The sequence below is a fragment of the Mustela lutreola genome, chromosome 5, assembly GCF_030435805.1.
Source record: "Mustela lutreola isolate mMusLut2 chromosome 5, mMusLut2.pri, whole genome shotgun sequence".
Taxonomy (NCBI): domain Eukaryota; kingdom Metazoa; phylum Chordata; class Mammalia; order Carnivora; family Mustelidae; genus Mustela; species Mustela lutreola.
The window spans coordinates 160753848-160774851 of record NC_081294.1 but is presented as its reverse complement, the minus strand read 5'-3'; the positions used below and the strand labels follow the sequence as shown (position 1 = coordinate 160774851).

At 39.4% G+C, this 21004-nt stretch overlaps 2 protein-coding genes across 2 annotated transcripts in view; one reads left to right on the top strand and one right to left on the bottom strand.

The window, feature by feature from the left end:
• Positions 1-20259, top strand: part of NLRP3 (NLR family pyrin domain containing 3) — a 78626-nt gene extending 58367 nt beyond the window's left edge. Inside the window, exon 7 of the mRNA XM_059176040.1 lies at positions 19707-20259. Coding sequence (XP_059032023.1) covers positions 19707-20013 — 307 coding nt within the window. The 3' untranslated portion in view covers positions 20014-20259. The remainder of the gene's footprint in view (positions 1-19706) is intronic.
• Positions 9550-10456, bottom strand: LOC131832695 (olfactory receptor 2H2-like). The gene is given in 2 exon segments (XM_059176041.1): positions 9550-10128; positions 10130-10456. Coding segments are annotated over 2 exon segments (873 nt in total). The 5' UTR covers positions 10424-10456.
• Positions 20260-21004: the final 745 nt, after the last annotated feature.

Sequence of the window (21004 nt, the reverse complement as noted above, 5' to 3'; positions counted from 1 at the left end):
CCTCAGAGGGTGACTTTACTTGGAAATAAAGCTGTTGCAGATGTCATTAGTTAAGATGGGAACACAGGGAGTGTGGTGAGTCCTAATTTATATATAAGATGAGATGGGAAGAGTGGAATTTGGACACAGAAATGCATGCAGGGAAAACACCAGGTGAGGATGAATGATGACAGAGATGTACCAGCCATGCAATATTGGGGATTTCCCACAGACCACTTGAAGCCAGGAGAGAGACATGGGACAGATTCTTTCTTATAACCCTGAGAGGACCCAAATCTTCTGGCATACCACAGTCAGATTCCTACCCTCCAGAATTGTGGGATGATACATGTCTATTGTTTAGATTATGCTGTTTGTGGCAGCCCCAGCAAATACGTACAGTCCGTAACAGCAAAATGTACAGTTGGGTTACAATGGTACCATTCAGTCCCAGAATCAAGGCATTCAACTGAAGATTTCCTAGTAACCAAACTTTGAAGAAATACCTGTAGTAAAGGAGGAGGTCCACTGTACACTAGTATGTCCTCATCTTAATTAGCTGCAATGCTAATTGCTAACAACTGCAATGTTGTTTTTCTAAATAAGGTCATATTCTGAGGTTGTAGGGATTGGGAGTTCAGTATATGAATTCTGGGAAACACGGTTCAACTCATAAATGTGATCTCTCCCCAAATTCATGTTCTCACCTGTAAAATTATTCACTGTCTCTCCAAATCCCCTGAAGTCTTAACTCACTTCAGCACCCAATTTCATCTGAACAGCATCTAAATCAGATATAGGTGAGACTTGAGGGATGATTCTTCCTTTCCAGCTGTGAACCCATGAAGCCAGACCTCTTGCCATGTGCTTTCCAGATACAGTGGTGGGGCAGCATAAGATAGACACTCTCATTCCAAGGGAGAGAAATCAGAAGAGCAACAGGTGCATTGGTCCCAAGTGAGTATGCAACTTGATGGCAGATTTCATTAGATTTGAAGGCTTGAGAATAATCCTCTTTGGCTGTCCTCTGCCCTCCTTGTCTACACCCTGGGACTGAGGAAAAGACAGCCCCACCTCTGAGACTCTACACTCTGGGTCCTGATGCCAGTGACAGCCTTGTTAAACGCGGACCACCTCTGGGATTATTCTTTCCTTTTCTTGAAAAATAATATATATTTCCAGATATATAGCTCAGTTTTCCCTTTTTCTGCCAGTGGAATCTTACATTAACAGCCTTCCTTCATTTCATTCTGTATCTGCCTCCTTACTTTTCCAAGCTGTCAGTGTTTCTGCTGATAGAACATTCACAGAAATTTTGTTCATTTCCTGTGCAATCATAGGGGTCCAAACTGTCAAAGAGGGTCCTTTATAGACCTGTCCCATATAACCACATTTCTATTCCTGGTGTTAGTTGGGTGGATCACCTGGGTAGTGTCACTGTTGGATTGTGAAAGTGATTATACACACACACACACACAGGTGCACATATATATATACACACATGTGCATATATATATATACACATATATATAAAATCAACAACTTAAATAGTAAGTTACTATGTAAATATTTACTATTTATCTTTAGTCAAACAGTTATAGTGAGATGTCTTAATGTTCTAGTAGTTTGTCTAGTGGGTTCATCTAGTGATCTACTCATTTTTCCTATATAAATAATGCTTTTAAATAATACCAAGGCTGTCTCTTCTTTACTCATCCTCCTACATCTTATTCTTCCTTCTTGGTTTGTTACATTATATAGTTTTTAATGTGGGAAACAAAGGCAGAAGAAAAATTATTAAATTTCCTTACTATCTACAACCCATTGACAAGTCCTTCAAACAGGTAGAGTGATATTTCTCTAGGGATCCAAATCCCTCGATGTTGCTACTTTGTTAAGGGCAACTGGCAATCTTAGCCAGACCCCCCACGATCCTCAAAGTTTACTTTAACATATGAAAATTCTTTTGGAAATTTCCTTAATCTCTACCCCCTAGATACATGTTAGCAATCATCCCCCAAGCATATGGCTCACCACTATACATCTGAAGGGTTTCATGACTAAGGTTTTATTAGATGGTAATAAGTGACTTTTCTCAACAATAGCTAGCCCCTCAAGGTCCTGACAACCTTGCTTCTAAATTCCTTAGAGACTTATGCTCTCCCTAACCACTCCCAACTTGAAAGCCATTCCTCATGACCCTGGTGCAGCTCTTTCTGCCCACAGGTCCTGTCTTCGTGCTTTAATAAAATCATCTTTTTATACCAAAGTCATCTCAAGAATCCTTTCTTGGTCATCCTCTTTGAACTCTAATGTCTTCTCCTATATCAGTTTTTGCTACTTGGAGTAGTGGCGATATTTCTGTTATGCTCCATGGTTTAAAAGGAACTGACCTAAGATTCACAATTCTTGGTTTCTTTTAGAGTAAAATGGTGTTTACAGGTTACAATCAGGACTGTAAGTTCGGGGTTACTACTGGGTTATTTTTATAAATAAACAAATAAGTCAGTACTTGAAAGTGATATTTCTTGTTCCAAAGTAAGATTAAAGGATTTTTATTTAATTTCTTGGCATTTTATCTTTATTTTATATAAAAAATCTAGGTTCCTAAGCATATTAACCTCATTATAGATTTACTTTATCCTATCATCGATGTATCTGTGTATCTATCACCTATCAACCAACTGTATAAATAACTGTGAAATCAAGATACAGAGATTCAGGATTTCTTTTTTTTTTTTTTTTGTATGTGTGTGTTATGTTAGTCACCATACAATAATACATTAGTTTTTTTCTAATTAAATTTTATTTTTTTAATGTTCCAAAATTCATTGTTTATGTACCACACCCAGTGCTCCATGCAATATGTGCCCTCCTTAATACCCACCCCAGGCTCACCCATCTCCCCCAGCCCCCTCCCTTCTAAAACCCTCAATTTGTTTCTTGGATCTTCATGGTTGTTTTTGTCTGAAAACAGGTTATACAGCAACAGTATGGTTTGACAGCTCATTAAAACTAAATCTCGGTAGAGACTGCACCATTTTATGCTTAGATTGAAACCTGGTCTGACTCTTCTCCTCTGTAGTTGAATTGTTTTTCTGATAAGATGCATTTAGATTCTACTTCTTTTAAAAATATATTTTATTTATTTATTTGACAGAGATCACAAGTAGCTAGAGAAGCAGGCAGAGAGAGAGGTTGAAGCAGGCTCCCTGATGAGCAGAGAGCCTGAAGCAGGGCTCGATCCCAGGACATTGGGATCATGACCCTAGCCGAAGGCAGAGGCTTCAACCCACTGAGCCACCCTAGATTCTACTTTTTTATCTTTGAAGCTAAGTAACTTCATTAGGCACTTCTCTTTCAATACTGCATGTTCTATTTCTTTTTGGCCTTTTAATCTTCAGATTCAATTCTCTTTTATTTCAGGAACATGCTATGTTTTAATAATTTCCAGGTGCATCTGTTTTGCTGTGTTTTCGTTAGTGATAATAATTTTGTGTAAAAGGACAGTCATAGTCTTCTATGCCTGTCATCGTTTTCTATATGCATGACTTAATTTATCTTTGCAGCTTAGTTTTCTGTAATTTTCTTCTATTTTCACCAGAAGACATATTTTTAAAGATTTTATTTATTTATTTGAAAGAAAGAGAGAGTGTGCATGAGTGCAGTGGAGGAGCAGAGGAAGAAGGGGAAGCAGACTCGCTGCTGAGTAGCCCCCTCCCCCACTCCCACCTGGGACTGGATCTCAGGACCTGAGATCATGACCTGAGTCCAAAGGCAGAGCTTAACCAACTAAGCCATCCAGGCATCCCTTCAGCAGTAAATACTTTGCTTGCTCTTCCTCCAAAGTATTTTGTGGTGGTGCTAGAGAGGTCTGTAGACCTTTGAACTCCCAGGATTTGATCAGACCCTGTTGGCACCTTTGTCAATCACATCGCCACAATGCGTGTTTGTGTCATGTTTCCCACTAAGAGTTGCAGGGCTTAGAAGTCAGTGGGATGAGGGCACTCCCCTCTCCCCTCTCTCCTTTCTATCTCACCTCCAGCCAGAGGAATGTCTGATTCCAACCTCTAGGAGCTACCCCAATTTCCCTGTTGTTGTAGATGTGGACTGCATCACACAGAGAGAGCCACACATCACACACAGCTGCATACCACACCCTCAAGATTGTCATTGCCATGGCCCATCCTGGGGTCAAGATAGTGATCTCTGGACTGACCACACAGGCCAGTACCTCCTCACTATTCATTGACTGTGTGACCATGGGAGCCCCTTTATTTCTGTGTCTGAGTCCTCATCTGTAACATGACAAAGATCATCACATCTGCTTCACACATAATTGGTGTGTGAGGAAGAAATGAGTTAATATCTGTAAAGCACTTAGAATAATGTCTGTCATGCAAAAGGTACCATTAAGTCTCTTTCAGCTTTAAGTGTGTCTGAGAAATGAGGACTATCCTATTATTGGGATAAGACTGCAGGTTCTCATCATGTTCTTCATCTCCATAATAATGGAGCACTGTGTGACAATGGGTGACAGCTGTGCATGAGGGTGGGATCTCTGTGCCTGACTCGGGGTAGACAGATATTTGTGGCTATGAGTGTGATTGGACAACCATGCCTGTTTTCAGTCCTGTTTCTTTACTTATTCCTGCTTAGAATTCTCTTAATGGACATGTGCATTCTAACCTTTGAGGAGCTATTATCTTCCCTTCCTCAATAGCTGTCTGTTCAGAATATATACTTGAACTGTGCTGTGTTCTCTATGGCTCTGTGTTATGGACTGAATTGTATCCCCCCACCCCTAAATTCCTATGTTGAAACCCCAACCCCCAGTACCTCAAAAAGGTGACTGTATTTAAAGATAGAGACTTCAAAAAGAGACTTCAAAAAAGATATTAAGTTAAAGCACACTCATTAGGCTAGGTTGTAATTCAGTCTGATTGGGTCCTTACAAGAGTAGGTTAGGACACATACATGCGAAGAGGGAAAACCATACGCATACACAAGGAGAAGACAGTTATCCACAGGCCAAGGAGAGAGACCTGAAGAGAAATCTTCCCTGCTGACATGTTTATTTTGGACTTCGTAGCCTCTAAAACAGTGGCAACATAACTTTCTGTCATTTAAGCTGTCCATTAAGCTGATGGTGGTATTTGTTATGGCAGCCCTAGCAAACTAGTATGCTCTAAATGCTCTAATGCAGAGTTAGTGCAGAAAATCCATGCCTTTTCGCACCAATAAAAGGGTCTAAATTACTTATCAACAGCCAAATGATCATAGGTCCAGGTAAATGCATTCAAAGATCAAATAAGTGATAATGAAATTTCAGCATCAAACATATAAAGTGAAAAACTGGGGTTCGAAGAATCAAGTAAAATTTGAAAACTTTCTTCCATTTCCTCAAGGAAGACTTCACTTAGATGAGATCTAAGGTTGAACATAAAACAGAGTTGTGTCCCCGGAGTGTGGAATGGCAGAAGAGAAAAGTTACAAAAGAAATCGATGAGCTGTTTAAGAAGAAAGAAAGAAAAAGGAAGTGGGCAGAGGAAAAAGTGGGATGAAGAATGCAAAAGGAAGGGCACCAAATAATTCTGCTCATGAAGATTATAGACCAATAGAAATGTATGTGTTCCATTACTGAAGTGGTTTGGTACTCCTCAAGCCTCTTGAGATAAATGAGCAGTTCCCAGGACTGGAGCTGATGAAGCATGGAGAATGATTCAGTAGGCCCTGAGGCCATGCCAAGTGTTTGAATAACAAATTCTAACAAGGGGGAATCCCTTTCTGAGTGATCATACATGGAGCTGTGCCTCCCATGCTGTTCTGCTCATGTATATCATCTATGAACAGGATAAAACACAGATTCAGGCTTGGTGGGTTTGGCTTTGAACCTGGGATTCTGCATTTATATCATGCTCCAGGTGATGCTGATGCTGTTTATCCCACACTGGAGCAGGGAGGCTACAGGTCCAGAGACACATGCATTTGTCTGGGAAGCAGGGACAGGTCAGCTGAGCTGTACTCAGACAAGTATATGGTTCTCTTTTATTGCAGGATAGAGAGGACTGCATTAGCAGGTTATGATTTTGTTGACTTCTTTATTTATATCAACATTTAACTAAAAACAATCTGGTGGAATGTCTTCTCTGAAGATGGATCAAATTTTCCAACTGAAACCTTGCATATTGCATATAAAACAAGTATCAGGAAGCATCTCAAAGAAGAGAGAAGAAGCCAGCCGGGGGTCTCCAGACACAAGGAATGACACTGTGGTGAGGTCCCTGGCTTCAGTTTCCTTGTTTATTATTCATTCCTCTCCCCCAGTCTTGGAGCTCATGAAGCTCTTTTCAACAAATGATGCTGGAGTAATTGGATATTCACATGCTGAATAAGCAAATAAACCTCTGCCCAACTTTACATTTTGTGTAGAAATCAACAAAAATGGGATGCACAGCTGCCTTTGTCAGTGGAACATGAACTCTTGTTTTTGGGGTTGTACATTCAAGCCCCGTGCTGGATATAGGGATTACCTAAAAATAAAATGAAAAACCACAAAAATTCAAGAAACAACATAGGAGAAAGTTTCTATAGCTTGGACCTACAGCATGGAGAGATTTTAGAGATGACACTAAATGCATGATCCATAAAAGGAAAACTTGGTAAACTGGATTTCATTAATATTTAAAATGTTTGGGGGCTCCTGGGTAGCTCAGTCAATTGGGTGTTCCACTCTTCATTTCATCTCAGGTTATGATCTCATTGGTTCAAATGAGATCATACCCTGAGTTGGGCTCACTCAGTGCAGAGTCTGCTTGAAGATTCTCTCTCTCTGCCCCTGTCCCCACTAACCCTCTCTCTAGGATAAATAAATAAATCTTTAAACAAATTTTAGTGGTGGCTGGGTGGCTCAGTGTGCTAAGCATCTGCCTTTGGCTCAGGTAATGATCTCAGGTTCCTGGGATCAAGTCCCTCATCAAGCTCTTTATTCAGCTTGCTTCTGCCTCTCACTCTGTCCCTGTGCTCTCTCTCTCTCAAATAAATAAATGAAATCTTAAAAAAAATTAAAATGTTTGCTGTGTGAAAGTCTTTGTTAAAATGATGGTAAAAACAACAACAACCACAACAACAACAAGCTACAGATAAGGATCAGGTATTTCCAAACCATATGTCTGACAAGAAACTTTCCTGTAGAATATACAAGGAAATCTCAAATTTAACAACAGAAAACAATTAGAAAACAAGCAAAAGATAAGATTTATTGAGGACGATTCACTGATGAAAGATGAAGAATGTTCATCTTTATAGTCATTAGAGAAATTAAAATGAAAATCAGTGAGATATTCTTAGGCATCTATCAGAATTGGGTAAAATTAAAACAACAACAACAGCAACAACACCAAATGCTTGAGAGAATGCAGAGAAACTGGATTGCTCCTATGTTTTTTTGTGGGAAAAGTAAGTTTTACAGCTGCTAAGCTTATGGCAGTTTCTTACAACGTTAGACACGTGCTTTCTATATGATTCAGCAATTGTACTCTTCTGCATTTGTCCAAGAGAAACACAATTCTAACGATCACACAAATCCTGTTCCTAAATGTTCATAGCAGCTTTATTCTGATAGCCCCAACCTGGAGACAGCTCAGAATCCTTCAATGGGTGAATTAGATGAACTGAAGCATCGATACCCTCAAATACTCTTTGGCAATTAAAAGGAAATACAACAACAACAACAAAAAAACTATTGATACACACAACAACAGATACAGTTCCAGAGAATTCTGCTGAATGAAAAATGTCAGTCTTAATAGGCTACTTTTTATGTAGTTACATTTGTATAAAATTCTCAAGTTGGCCAAAATGTAGAAACATAGCATAGATGGGTTGATGCCAGGATTTAAACAGGTGTGATTGGGGTGGGAGAGAAGCAGGTGTGGCTTTCAAAGACAGTGAGAAGGATGCTTGTGTGTGGGGAAATACTCCCTATTTTCTGTTTATCAATGTCAGTATGCTTGTTACATTGTAGTACAGTTTTGCAAGATGTTACCATGGTGGGCACTGGGTAATGGGTCTGTGGGATATCTATTAATTCTTACAGTTGCATATGCATCTACAATTACCTCAAAATACAAAGTTTCATTTAAAATAAAAACAGTGTAACAGGCACAGTAAGGATGTCTTTATAGCCATAAGATTGTAAGTTTTGAGATTATTATTTTCTTTAGGGTATTTCAAGAATGTAAACTCCTATATTTGTTTCTTATCTTTATTCTGCTCACACATGGAGCTTTTGCTTAACAGAAAGTGATGTGTGGGAATTATACCGAGCATAATCTGTAAGATAACCAGGGCTGTACCTTCCTCTTGATTAGATTTGTATTCTGGATTGCTTTCATGGTGTCAAGAGTTATGAGACATGAAGCCTGTGGTTTACAGCTCTGAACCCACACTTGTATCACCCAGCTTCATGGTGAGGGTGATGCTGGGAGTGTGCATGCCATATTTCTGCTTCGCTTGCTCATTTCTTATGAGACTTCAGATAAGCAGGTGGGCTGTGAGCAGGCTGATGTTGGGAAGGAGACGTGTTCTTCCCTCTTTGTTTTTTGTTTGGTTTCTTTCCTGTTCATTTCATCTATAGGGGCAGTGTATTAGGGAAAAAACAGTTGAATGAAGATTCTCCACTAGGTGGTAACAAAACCAGTGTTTCCTCAATGACATTAACCCCAGCCAGTAATGCTTTTGTCTCAGAAGTAGGAAGTCTGAAAACTTACGCTCCCTTTACTCTGGGCCTTAAGTTTGAAAAATTCCTATTCTTTCTTTGTGTTCCTCTAGTGGTAGAGGGTGCTTCCTTTTGCATTTTCCTTCCTTCAATATCTAGTTAATTCCTCATAATAAATGCTCTCTTTTTGTTTTTATAGTGAGAGTGGTATCTACTTCCTGACAAGTCCCAGTGTTACTCCAGCATCTCTGTTTAAAGATAACAGACTCTTGGGGCGCCTGGGTGGCTCAGTGGGTTAAGCCGCTGCCTTTGGCTCAGGTCATGATCTCAGGGTCCTAAGATCGAGCCCCGCATTGGGCTCTCTGCTCAGCGGGGGGCCTGCTTCCTCCTCTCTCTCTGCCTGCATCTCTGCCTGCTTGTCATCTCTCTCTGTCAAATAAATAAATAAAATCTTAAAAAAAAATTAAAAAAAAAATAACAGACTCAGGGGCACCTGCATGGCTTAGTTGGTTAAGCCTCTGCCTTCAGCTCAGGTCATGATCTCAGAGTCCTGGGATCCAGCCCCGCATTGGGCTTTCCGCTCAGCAGGGAACCTGCGTTTCCCTCCCTCTCTGCCTACTTGTGATCTCTCTCTCTCTTTCTCTGTTAAATAAATAAATAAATAAATAAATAAATCTTAAAAAAAAAAAAAAGGTAACAGTGTCAGGTACATCAAATGTACATTTCATTAGTCCACTGTACAATGAGGCTAATGTCCCCTCCACTAGAGGTGATAGTTCAGAGTTCTCATGCATGAAAATCACACATTTGAGCAAAGGAAGCTGATCTCCCTCTGAGTCTGAGCCCTTTCCTCACTCTTCACTGGCCATTCTGTCTTTCCATAAGAGCCTCTTGAAAGCTCCCTTTATGTCCTTGTTCCTCAAAGTGTAGATGAGAGGGTTGAGAGTGGGAGTTACCACAGTGTAGAAAAGAGTTAGGAACTTGCCTCCCTTCCGGGATAAGTGACTCCGGGGTCGGATGTAGACAGCAGTGACACTGCAGTAGAAGAGAAAGACGACGGCCAGGTGGGAAGAGCAGGTGCTGAAGGCCTTGGTTCTGCCCTCCTGGGACTGGATGGCCAGTACTGCCTGGGCGATGTTCTCGTAGGAGACAAGGATAAGCAGAAGAGGCCCCATCAAGAAGATGGCACCAATCACTGAAATCTGGAGCTCATTGACATGTGTGTCTCCGCAGGCCAGACGGATCAGTGCAGGGACCTCACAGACAAAGTCATCAACCTGGTGGTGGTGGCAAAAGGGGAGTTTCATGGTGGTAGGAGACTGTACCAAGGTGCCAAAAATTCCACTTGCCCAGACCAGGAATGCCAGCTTGTGACACAGGCTTGGGCACATGATTACTGCATAGTGCAGGGGTCGACACACTGCCACATAAGCGATCAAAGGCCATGACCAGCAGCAGGACACACTGTGCAGCTCCGAGTCCCAAGAAGATGTAAAGCTGGACTTCACATCCCAGGTAGCTGATGGTCTTGTCTGAGCCCCAGAAATTGACCAGTATCTGGGGGATGCAGCTGGTGGTAAAGCAGAGGTCCAGGATGGAGAGGTGGGCGAGGAAGAAGTACATGGGGGTGTGCAGGTGAGGGTCTAGGTGAGACAGGAGTATGATGGTGGTGTTGCCCATGAGGGTTACTGTGTAAAAGACAGACACAACTACAAATAGGGTCATTCCTAGCCTGGGGTTATCTGAGAATCCCAAGAGGATGAAGTCATCTGGGATAGTGCCACTGGCATTTCTATACAGAGCCCACCTGGAACTGCAAGGAGCAACCCATCAATTAGAATACCATCTACAAGAGGTAGAGAAAAGCGATTTTTTATTTCAGAAAATTGCCCTTTCTTCATTAATATTTTCTCTAAGCTTCTACTGACTTTTATCTCTATCCCTTTTTGGACATTTTCATGTTAATTTCTTCGAACCTGGCCTGTTCTAGCAAACTTTTAGAACATGAGATTGTGGTAGGTTATATTTAAAACTAACTGTTAGCACTATGAGTAACTTATGCCAGCAAACTGGACAGCTAGATAAAATGGAAAAAAACTCTAGAAACATGCAAACTGCCAAAACTGAATCAGGAAGACATAGAAAACCTGAATAGACCAATTAATTGCTATTATAGAGAGTGAATCAGTAATTAAAAAATCTCCCATAAAAGAAAAGCCTAGAACTAGATGTCTTCACTGATAAATTTTACCAAACATTTATAAAATAAATGACAAAAAAACCTCAAACTTTTCCCAAAAAAATCAGAGGAAGGAGCACTCCAAGGCATTTATCCAAGGCAGCATTACCATAATACAAACTCCAGATAAAGACACCACCAGAAAAGAGAATGACAGACCAATACCATGTTGAATATAGATGCAAAAATTCTCAGCAAAATGATAGCACATTGAATTCAGCAGCAAATTAAAAGGATCATGTCCCATAATCAAGCAGAGTTTATCCCTGGGATCCAATGGTGGTTTAATATGTGCAAATCAATCAATGTGATACAACATATTAATACAATAAAAGGAAAACTTATATGATCATTTCATTACCAATGGAATAAGTATTTGACAAAATTCAGTATCTGTTAATGATGAAAACCTCTTTTTTTTAAAAATTCCGAGAATAGTTGACAATGTTACATTAGTTTCAGATGTACAACATAGTCAGTCAACAAGTTGATACATTATGCTGTGCTCATCACAAGTGTAACCACCATCTGTCCCCATATATCACTACTACAATATCATTGACCATATTCCCTATGCTGTGTCTTTTATGTCCATGACTTATTCATTCCATAATGGAAAGCCTGTGTCTTCCACTCCGTGTCACCCATTTTTCCCATCCCCTTACACTCCTCCCTTCTAGCAACTTATAGGTCTGATTCCATGTTTTTATTTATTTATTCCTTTTTCTTCTTTAGATTCCACATATTGGATGATGTGAGTGAAATCATATGGTAGTTGTCTTTCTCAGTCTGACTTATTACACTTAGCATGGTACACTCTAGGTCCATCAGTGTTGTCACAAATGACGCTATCTCATCCTTTTTCACATTTGCATAATATTCCATTGTATATATATCACATCTTCATTATCCATTCATTTATCAACCAACACTGGGTCTCTTCTGTATCTTGGCTAATCTAAAGAATGCTGCAATAAAAATAGGGGTGCACATATCTCTTTGAATTAGTGTTTTTCTTTTCTTTGGGTAAATACTCAGTGGCAGAATTACTGGATTGTAGGGAAGCTCTATTTTTTACTTTTTGAGGAAACTCTCTCTGTCTTGCTTTTGGTTATACCAATTTGCATTCTGACCGTACTTTATGACGGTTCCTTTTTCTCCACATCCTCATCAAAACTTGCTATTTCTTGTGTTTCTGATTTTACTCATTCTGATAGGTGTGATGTCATATCTCATTATGATTATGATTTGCATTTCCTTGATGATTAGGGGTGTTGAGCATCTTTTCATGTGTTTATTGGCCATTTGCATGTCTTCACTGGAAAAAAAAAATCTATTCATGTTTTCTGCCCATGAATGGACAATTGATGAATAGATATCAGATTCTGTTGTTTTGTTGTTGTTTTGATTTGATGTTTTGGTTTTTGGTGCTGACTTTTATAAGTTTTTTGTATATTTTGGATGTAAACCCTTTATTGCATATACATATATTGCATATACATATATTGCATATACATATAATGAATACTTTTGACAAATTAGGTATACAGGGAATGTGGCTTGCCATAATAAAGGTTATCTATGACAAGCCCACAGCTAACACCATACTCAATTTTGAAAGGCTGAGTTGAGAGCTTTTTCTCTAAGATCAACAATAAGAAAAAAGGATACTATCTCATTGCACTTATTCAACAAAGTATTGAAAATTCTAGCCAGATTAATCAGGAAAGAAAAGGAAACAAAAGCCATAAGAATTGTAAAGGAAGAAGTAAAATGTTCCTATTTGCAGATGACATGACTTTATATAAAGAAAATCACAAAAACTCCACCAAAAAACTAATATATTCAGTAAAGTTTCAGGGTACAAAGTTAACCAACAGAAACCAGTAATATTTCTATACACTAGTGATAAATTATCTGGAAAAAGACTGATTCTATTTACAATATCACCAAAACAATAAAATACTTAAGAAAAAAACAAAGAAAGTGAAAAACTTCTACTCCAAAAATTATTACACACTGATAAGAGTGTAAGAAACAAATAAATGGAAAGGTACCTTGTGTTTGTGAATTAGAAGAACTAATATTCTTATAATGTCAATACTACCAAAAAGCCAAGTATAGATTCAATGTAGTCCTGCAAGAATTCAATGGCATTTTTACAGAAGTAGAGAAATCAATTATTTATTTGTTTATTTATTTATTTATTTGACAGGCAGAGATCACAAGTAGGCAGAGAGGCAGGTGGGGGCAGGGGACAGGCTCCCTGCTGAGCAGAAAGCCAGATGCAGGACTCGATCCCAGGACCCTGAGATCATGACCTGAGCTGAAGGCAGTAGCTTAACCCATTGAGCCACCCAGGCACCCCGGAAAAATCAATTTTAAAATTTATTTGGAAACACGAATGACTCTGAATTGCCCAAACAATTTTGAAGAAGAATAGAGCAAGAGACATTATACTTCCTGATTTGAAGCTATACTATAAAGCCACAGTAATCAAAACAGTATTATAGGGCACCTGGGTGGCTCAGTGGGTTAAGCACCTGCCTTTGGCTCAGGTCATGATCTCAGGGTCCTGGGATCAAGTCCCATACCAGGCTCTCTGCTCAGCGGGGGGCCTGCTTCCCTTCCTCTCTATCTGCCTGCCTCTGTCTACTTGTGTTCTCTGTCTGTCAAATAAATAAATAAAATATTAAAAAAAAACAAAAAGCAGTATTATATTAATGCAAAAACAGGTAAGTACATCAAAGGAATGTAATAGAGAACCCAGAAAATAAACCCATGCATATATAGTAAACTAATATAAACCCATGCATATATAGTAAACTAATATTTGATGAGGGAGCCCAAAAACTAACACGCAAGTAACAGTTTCTTCAACAAATCATGCTGGGAAGATTGGATATTTTCAGGTAATAGTATGAAACTATAGACTCCTATCTTTTATCACTGACAAAAGTTAACTCAAATTGGATTAAAAAATTCAATGTAAGATCTGAAACCATAAAACACCTAAAAGGAAAAAAAATAGAAAAAAATTCCTTGACATAGTTTTTTTTTTTTTTTTTTTTTTTTAATTTTTTATTTTTTATAAACATATATTTTTTATATACATATATTTTTATCCCCAGGTCTGTGAATCACCAGGTTTACACACTTCACAGCACTCACCAAATCACATACCCTCCCCAATGTCCATAATCCCACCCCCTTCTCCCCAACCCCCTCCCCCCGGCAACCCTCAGTTTGTTTTGTGAGATTAAGAGTCACTTATGGTTTGTCTCCCTCCCAATCCCATCTTGTTTCATTTATTCTTCTACCCACTTAAGCCTCCATGTTGCATCACCACTTCCTCATATCAGGGAGATCATATGATAGTTGTCTTTCTCTGCTTGACTTATTTCGCTAAGCATGATACGCTCTAGTTCCATCCATGTTGTTGCAAATGGCAAGATTTCATTTCTTTTGATGGCTGCATAGTATTCCATTGTGTATATATACCACATCTTCTTGATCCATTCATCTGTTGATGGACATCTAGGTTCTTTCCATAGTTTGGCTATTGTGGACATTGCTGCTATAAACATTCGGGTGCATGTGTCCCTTTGGATCACTACATTTGTATCTTTAGGGTAAATACCCAATAGTGCAATTGCTGGGTCATAGGGCAGTTCTATTTTCAACATTTTGAGGAACCTCCATGCTGTTTTCCAGAGTGGCTGCACCAGCTTGCATTCCCACCAACAGTGTAGGAGGGTTCCCCTTTCTCCGCATCCTCGCCAGCATCTGTCATTTCCTGACTTGTTGATTTTAGCCATTCTGACTGGTGTGAGGTGATATCTCATTGTGGTTTTGATTTGTATTTCCCTGATGCCGAGTGATATGGAGCACTTTTTCATGTGTCTGTTCGCCATCTGGATGTCTTCTTTGCAGAAATGTCTGTTCATGTCTTCTGCCCATTTCTTGATTGGATTATTTGTTCTTTGGGTGTTGAGTTTGCTAAGTTCTTTATAGATTCTGGACACTAGTCCTTTATCTGATATGTCGTTTGCAAATATCTTCTCCCATTCTGTCAGTTGTCTTTTGATTTTGTTAACTGTTTCCTTTGCTGTGCAAAAGCTTTTGATCTTGATGAAATCCCAGTAGTTCATTTTTTCCCTTGCTTCCCTTGCCTTTTGCGTTGTTCCTAGGAAGATGTTGCTGCGGCAGAGGTCGAAGAGGTTGCTGCCCGTGTTCTCCTCAAGGATTTTGATGGATTCCTTTCGTACATTGAGGTCCTTCATCCATTTTGAGTCTATTTTTGTGTGTGGTGTAAGGAAATGGTCCAATTTCATTTTTCTGCATGTGGCTGTCCAATTTTCCCAGCACCATTTATTGAAAAGGCTGTCTTTTTTCCATTGGACATTCTTTCCTGCTTTGTCGAAGATTAGTTGACCATAGAGTTGAGGGTCTATTTCTGGGCTCTCTATTCTGTTCCATTGATCTATGTGTCTGTTTTTGTGCCAGTACCATGCTGTCTTGATGATGACAGCTTTGTAATAGAGCTTGAAGTCCGGAATTGTGATGCCACCAACGTTGGCTTTCTTTTTCAATATCCCTTTGGCTATTCGAGGTCTTTTCTGGTTCCATATAAATTTTAGAATTATTTGTTCCATTTCTTTGAAAAAGATGGATGGTACTTTGATAGGAATTGCATTAAATGTGTAGATTGCTTTAGGTAGCATAGACATTTTCACAATATTTATTCTTCCAATCCAGGAGCATGGAACATTTTTCCATTTCTTTGTGTCTTCCTCAATTTCTTTCATGAGTACTTTATAGTTTTCTGAGTATAGATTCTGTGTCTCTTTGGTTAGGTTTATTCCTAGGTATCTTATGGTTTTGGATGCAATTGTAAATGGGATTGACTCCTTAATATCTCTTTCTTCTGTCTTGCTGTTGGTGTAGAGAAATGCAACTGATTTCTGTGCATTGATTTTATATCCTGACACTTTACTGAATTCCTGTATAAGTTCTAGCAGTTTTGGAGTGGAGTCTTTGGGGTTTTCCACATATAGTATCATATCATCTGCGAAGAGTGATAATTTGACTTCTTCTTTGCCGATTTGGATGCCTTTAATTTCCTTTTGTTGTCTGATTGCTGAGGCTAGGACCTCTAGTACGATGTTGAATAGCAGTGGTGATAATGGACATCCCTGCCGTGTTCCTGACCTTAGCGGAAAAGCTTTCAGTTTTTCTCCATTGAGAATGATATTTGCGGTGGGTTTTTCATAGATGGCTTTGATGATATTGAGGTATGTGCCCTCTATCCCTACACTTTGAAGAGTTTTGATCAGGAAGGGATGTTGTACTTTGTCAAATGCTTTTTCAGCATCTATTGAGAGTATCATATGGTTCTTGTTCTTACTTTTATTGATGTGTTGTATCACATTGACTGATTTGCGGATGTTGAACCAACCTTGCAGCCCTGGAATAAATCCCACTTGGTCGTGGTGAATAATCTTTTTAATGTACTGTTGAATCCGATTGGCTAGTATTTTGTTGAGTATTTTCGCATCTGTGTTCATCAAGGATATCGGTCTATAGCTCTCTTTTTTGGTGGGATCCTTGTCTGGTTTTGGGATCAAGGTGATGCTGGCCTCATAAAATGAGTTTGGAAGTTTTCCTTCCATTTCTATTTTTTGGAACAGTTTCAGGAGAATAGGAATTAGTTCTTCTTTAAATGTTTGGTAGAATTCCCCCGGGGAGCCGTCTGGCCCTGGGCTTTTGTTTGTTTGGAGATTTTTAATGACTGTTTCAATCTCCTTACTGGTTATGGGTCTGTTCAGGCTTTCTATTTCTTCATGGTTCAGTTGTGGTAGTTTATATGTTTCTAGGAATGCATCCATTTCTTCCAGATTGGTAAATTTATTGCCGTAGAGTTGCTCATAGTATGTTCTTATAATAGTTTGTATTTCCTTGGTGTTAGTTGTGATCTCTCCTCTTTCATTCATGATTTTATTTATTTGGGTCCTTTCTCTTTTCTTTTTGATAAGTCGGGCCAGGGGTTTATCAATTTTATTAATTCTTTCAAAGAACCAGCTCCTAGTTTCGTTGATTTGTTCTATTGTTTTTTTGGTTTCTATTTCATTGATTTCTGCTCTGATCTTTATGATTTCTCTTCTCCTGCTGGGCTTAGGGTTTCTTTCTTGTTCTTTCTCCAGCTCCTTTAGGTGTAGGGTTAGGTTGTGTACCTGAGACCTTTCTTGTTTCTTGAGAAAGGCTTGTACCGCTATATATTTTCCTCTCAGGACTGCCTTTGTTGTGTCCCACAGATTTTGAACCGTTGTATTTTCATTATCATTTGTTTCCATGATTTTTTTCAATTCTTCTTTAATTTCCCGGTTGACCCATTCATTCTTTAGAAGGATACTGTTTAGTCTCCATGTATTTGGGTTCTTTCCAAACTTCCTTTTGTGGTTGAGTTCTAGCTTTAGAGCATTGTGGTCTGAAAATATGCAGGGAATGATCCCAATCTTTTGATACCGGTTGAGTCCTGATTTAGGACCGAGGATGTGATCTATTCTGGAGAATGTTCCATGTGCACTAGAGAAGAATGTGTATTCTGTTGCTTTGGGATGAAATATTCTGAATATATCTGTGATGTCCATCTGGTCCAGTGTGTCATTTAAGGCCTTTATTTCCTTGCTGATCTTTTGCTTGGATGACCTGTCCATTTCAGTGAGGGGAATATTAAAGTCCCCTACTATTATTGTATTGTTGTTTATGTGTTTCTTTGATTTTGTTATTAATTGGTTTATATAGTTGGCTGCTCCCACGTTGGGGGCATAGATATTTAAAATTGTTAAATCTTCTTGTTGGACAGACCCTTTGAGTATGATATAGTGTCCTTCCTCATCTCTTATTACAGTCTTTGGCTTAAAATCTAATTGATCTGATATAAGGATTGCCACTCCTGCTTTCTTCTGATGTCCATTAGCATGGTAAATTCTTTTCCACCCCCTCACTTTAAATCTGGAGGTGTCTTCGGGCTTAAAATGTGTTTCTTGGAGGCAACATATAGATGGGTTTTGTTTTTTTATCCATTCTGATACCCTGTGTCTTTTGACAGGGGCATTTAGCCCATTCACATTCAGGGTAACTATTGAGAGATATGAATTTAGTGCCATTGTATTGCCTGTAAGGTGACTGTTACTGTATATGGTCTCTGTTCCTTTCTGATCTACCACTTGTAGGCTCTCTCTTTGCTTAGAGGACCCCTTTCAATATTTCCTGTAGAGCTGGTTTGGTATTTGCAAATTCTTTCAGTTGTTGTTTGTCCTGGAAGCTTTTAATCTCTCCTTCTATTTTCAATGATAGCCTAGCTGGATATAGTATTCTTGGCTGCATGTTTTTCTCGTTTAGTGCTCTGAAAATATCATGCCAGCTCTTTCTGGCCTGCCAGGTCTCTGTGGATAAGTCAGCTGCCAATCTAATATTTTTACCATTGTATGTTACAGACTTCTTTTCCCGGGCTGCTTTCAGGATTTTCTCTTTGTCATTGAGACTTGTAAATTTTACTATTATGTGACGGGGTGTGGGCCTATTCTTATTTATTTTGAGGGGCATTCTCTGAACCTCCTGAATTTTGATGCTTGTTCCCTTTGCCATATTGGGGAAATTCTCCCCAATAATTCTCTCCAGTATACCTTCTGTTCCCCTCTCACTTTCTTCTTCTTCTGGAATCCCAATTATTCTAATGTTGTTTTGTCTTATGGTGTCACTTATTTCTCGAATTCTCCCCTCGTGGTCCAGTAGCTGTTTGTCCCTCTTTTGATCAGCTTCTTTATTCTCTGTCATTTGGTCTTCTATATCACTAATTCTTTCTTCTGCCTCATTTATCCTAGCAGTGAGAGCCTCCATTTTTGATTGCACCTCATTAATAGCTTTTTTGATTTCAACTTGGTTAGATTTTAGTTCTTTTATTTCTCCAGAAAGGGCTTTTATATCTCTCGAGAGGGTTTCTCTAATATCTTCCATGCCTTTTTCGAGCCCGGCTAGAACCTTGAGAATTGTCATTCTGAACTCTAGATCTGACATATTACCGATGTCTGTATTGATTAGGTCCCTAGCCTTCGGTACTGCCTCTTGTTCTTTTTTTTGTGGTGAATTTTTACGTCTTGTCATTTTGTCCAGATAAGAGTAAATGAAGGGGCAAGTAAAATACTAAAAGGGTGGCAACAACCCCAGGAAAATATGCTTTAGCCAAATTAGAAGAGATCCAAAATCGTGAGTGGGGAGAAAGGGGATAAAAAGAGGTTCAAAAAGGAAGAAAGAAAAAAGAAAAAAAAAAAAAAAAAGAAAAGAATTTTTTTTAAAAAAGAAAACACCTAAGAAAAATGTAAAAAAAAATATATATATATTAGATAAACTAGTAAAAAATCGTTAAAAAAGAAAAAGGTAACAGTTAAAAAAAAAAAAAATTTTACCCGAAGGCGAGAAAAAAAAAAAATGAAAAAGAAAAAATTAAATTAACTGCAAGACTAAAAAAAATCACAGGAAAAAAGCCATGAGTTCCGTGCTTGGCTTTCTCCTCCTCTGGAATTCTGCTGCTCTCCTTGGTATTGAAACCGCACTCCTTGGTAGGTGAACTTGGTCTCGGCTGGATTTCTTGTTGATCTTCTGGGGGAGGGGCCTGTTGTAGTGATTCTCAAGTGTCTTTGCCCCAGGCGGAATTACACCGCCCTTACCCGGGGCCGGGGTGAGCAATCCGCTCGGGTTTGCTTTCAGGAGCTTTTGTTCCCTGAGCGCTTTCCGTAGAGTTCCAGAGGACGGGAATACAAATGGCGGCCTCCTGGTCTCCGGCCCGGAGGAGCCGAGAGCCCAGGGCCCCACTCCTCAGTGCGCCCTCAGAGAACAGCGCCCAGTTACTCCCGTCTGCCTGACCTCCGGCCGCGCTCCGAGCTCACCGAGCCTGCGACCGTTTCAAGGTAACACGGAGCTGCGAGCTTACTGTCGGCTCTGTCTCTGTAGCCGGCTTTCCCGTTCCAATACCCGCAAGCTCTGCGACACTCAGACACCCCCGATCCTTCTGTGACCCTGCGGGACCTGAGGCCACGCTGACCCCGCGTGGGCTTCGCCCCGGTTTAGCCTCTGGAGCGATGTCCCTCAGCGGAACAGACTTTTAAAAGTCCTGATTTTGTGCGCGGTTGCTCCGCCGCTTGCCGGGAGCCGGCCCCTCCCCCCGGGGTCTATCTTCCCGTCGCTTTGGATTCACTTCTCCGCCGGTCCTACCTTTCAGAAAGTGGTTGTTTTTCTGTTTCCAGAATTGCTGTTCTTCTTCTCTTCGATCTGCCGATGGATTTTCAGGTGTTTACAATCTTTAGACAAGCTATCTAGCTGATCTCCGGCTAGCTGAAGCAGTCTCAGCTTGCTACTTCTCCGCCATCTTGACTCCTCCCCCTAGTTTTTGTTTTTTAAATATAACACATAAAGCACAAGAGACATAAAAAATAAATAAGTGAGCACACACCAAACCAAAATGCTTTTGCACAGTAAAATAAATCACAAAAGGAAAAGGCAACCTATGGAATGGGAGAAAATATTTGCAAATCCTATATCTGATAAGGGGTAAATATCCAGAATATATAAAGAACTCATACAACCCAACACACACACACACACACACACACACACATGCACATGCACTTAACTAAAAGGTGATAAAAGGACCGGAATAGATTTTTTTTTTCCAACAAAGATATACAAAAGGCCAACAGGTACAAGAAAAGAAGCTCAACCTCAGTATAGAGACACACAAATCAAAACCCCAATAAGAGATCTCATTATTGTTGAAATAATCATTACAAAAAAGACAAAGGATAAAATATATTAGTATGGGTGTGAAGAAAAGTGACCTTTGTTTATTGTTGGTGAGCTTGTAAACTGGTATAGCCACTGTGGAAAACTATATAGGATCTTGAAAAAATAAAAAATATTCCTACTATATGATGTAGTAATTTCACTTCTGGGAATTTGTCCAAAGAAAATGGAACAATAACTCTAGAAGATATTTGCTCCTCCATTTG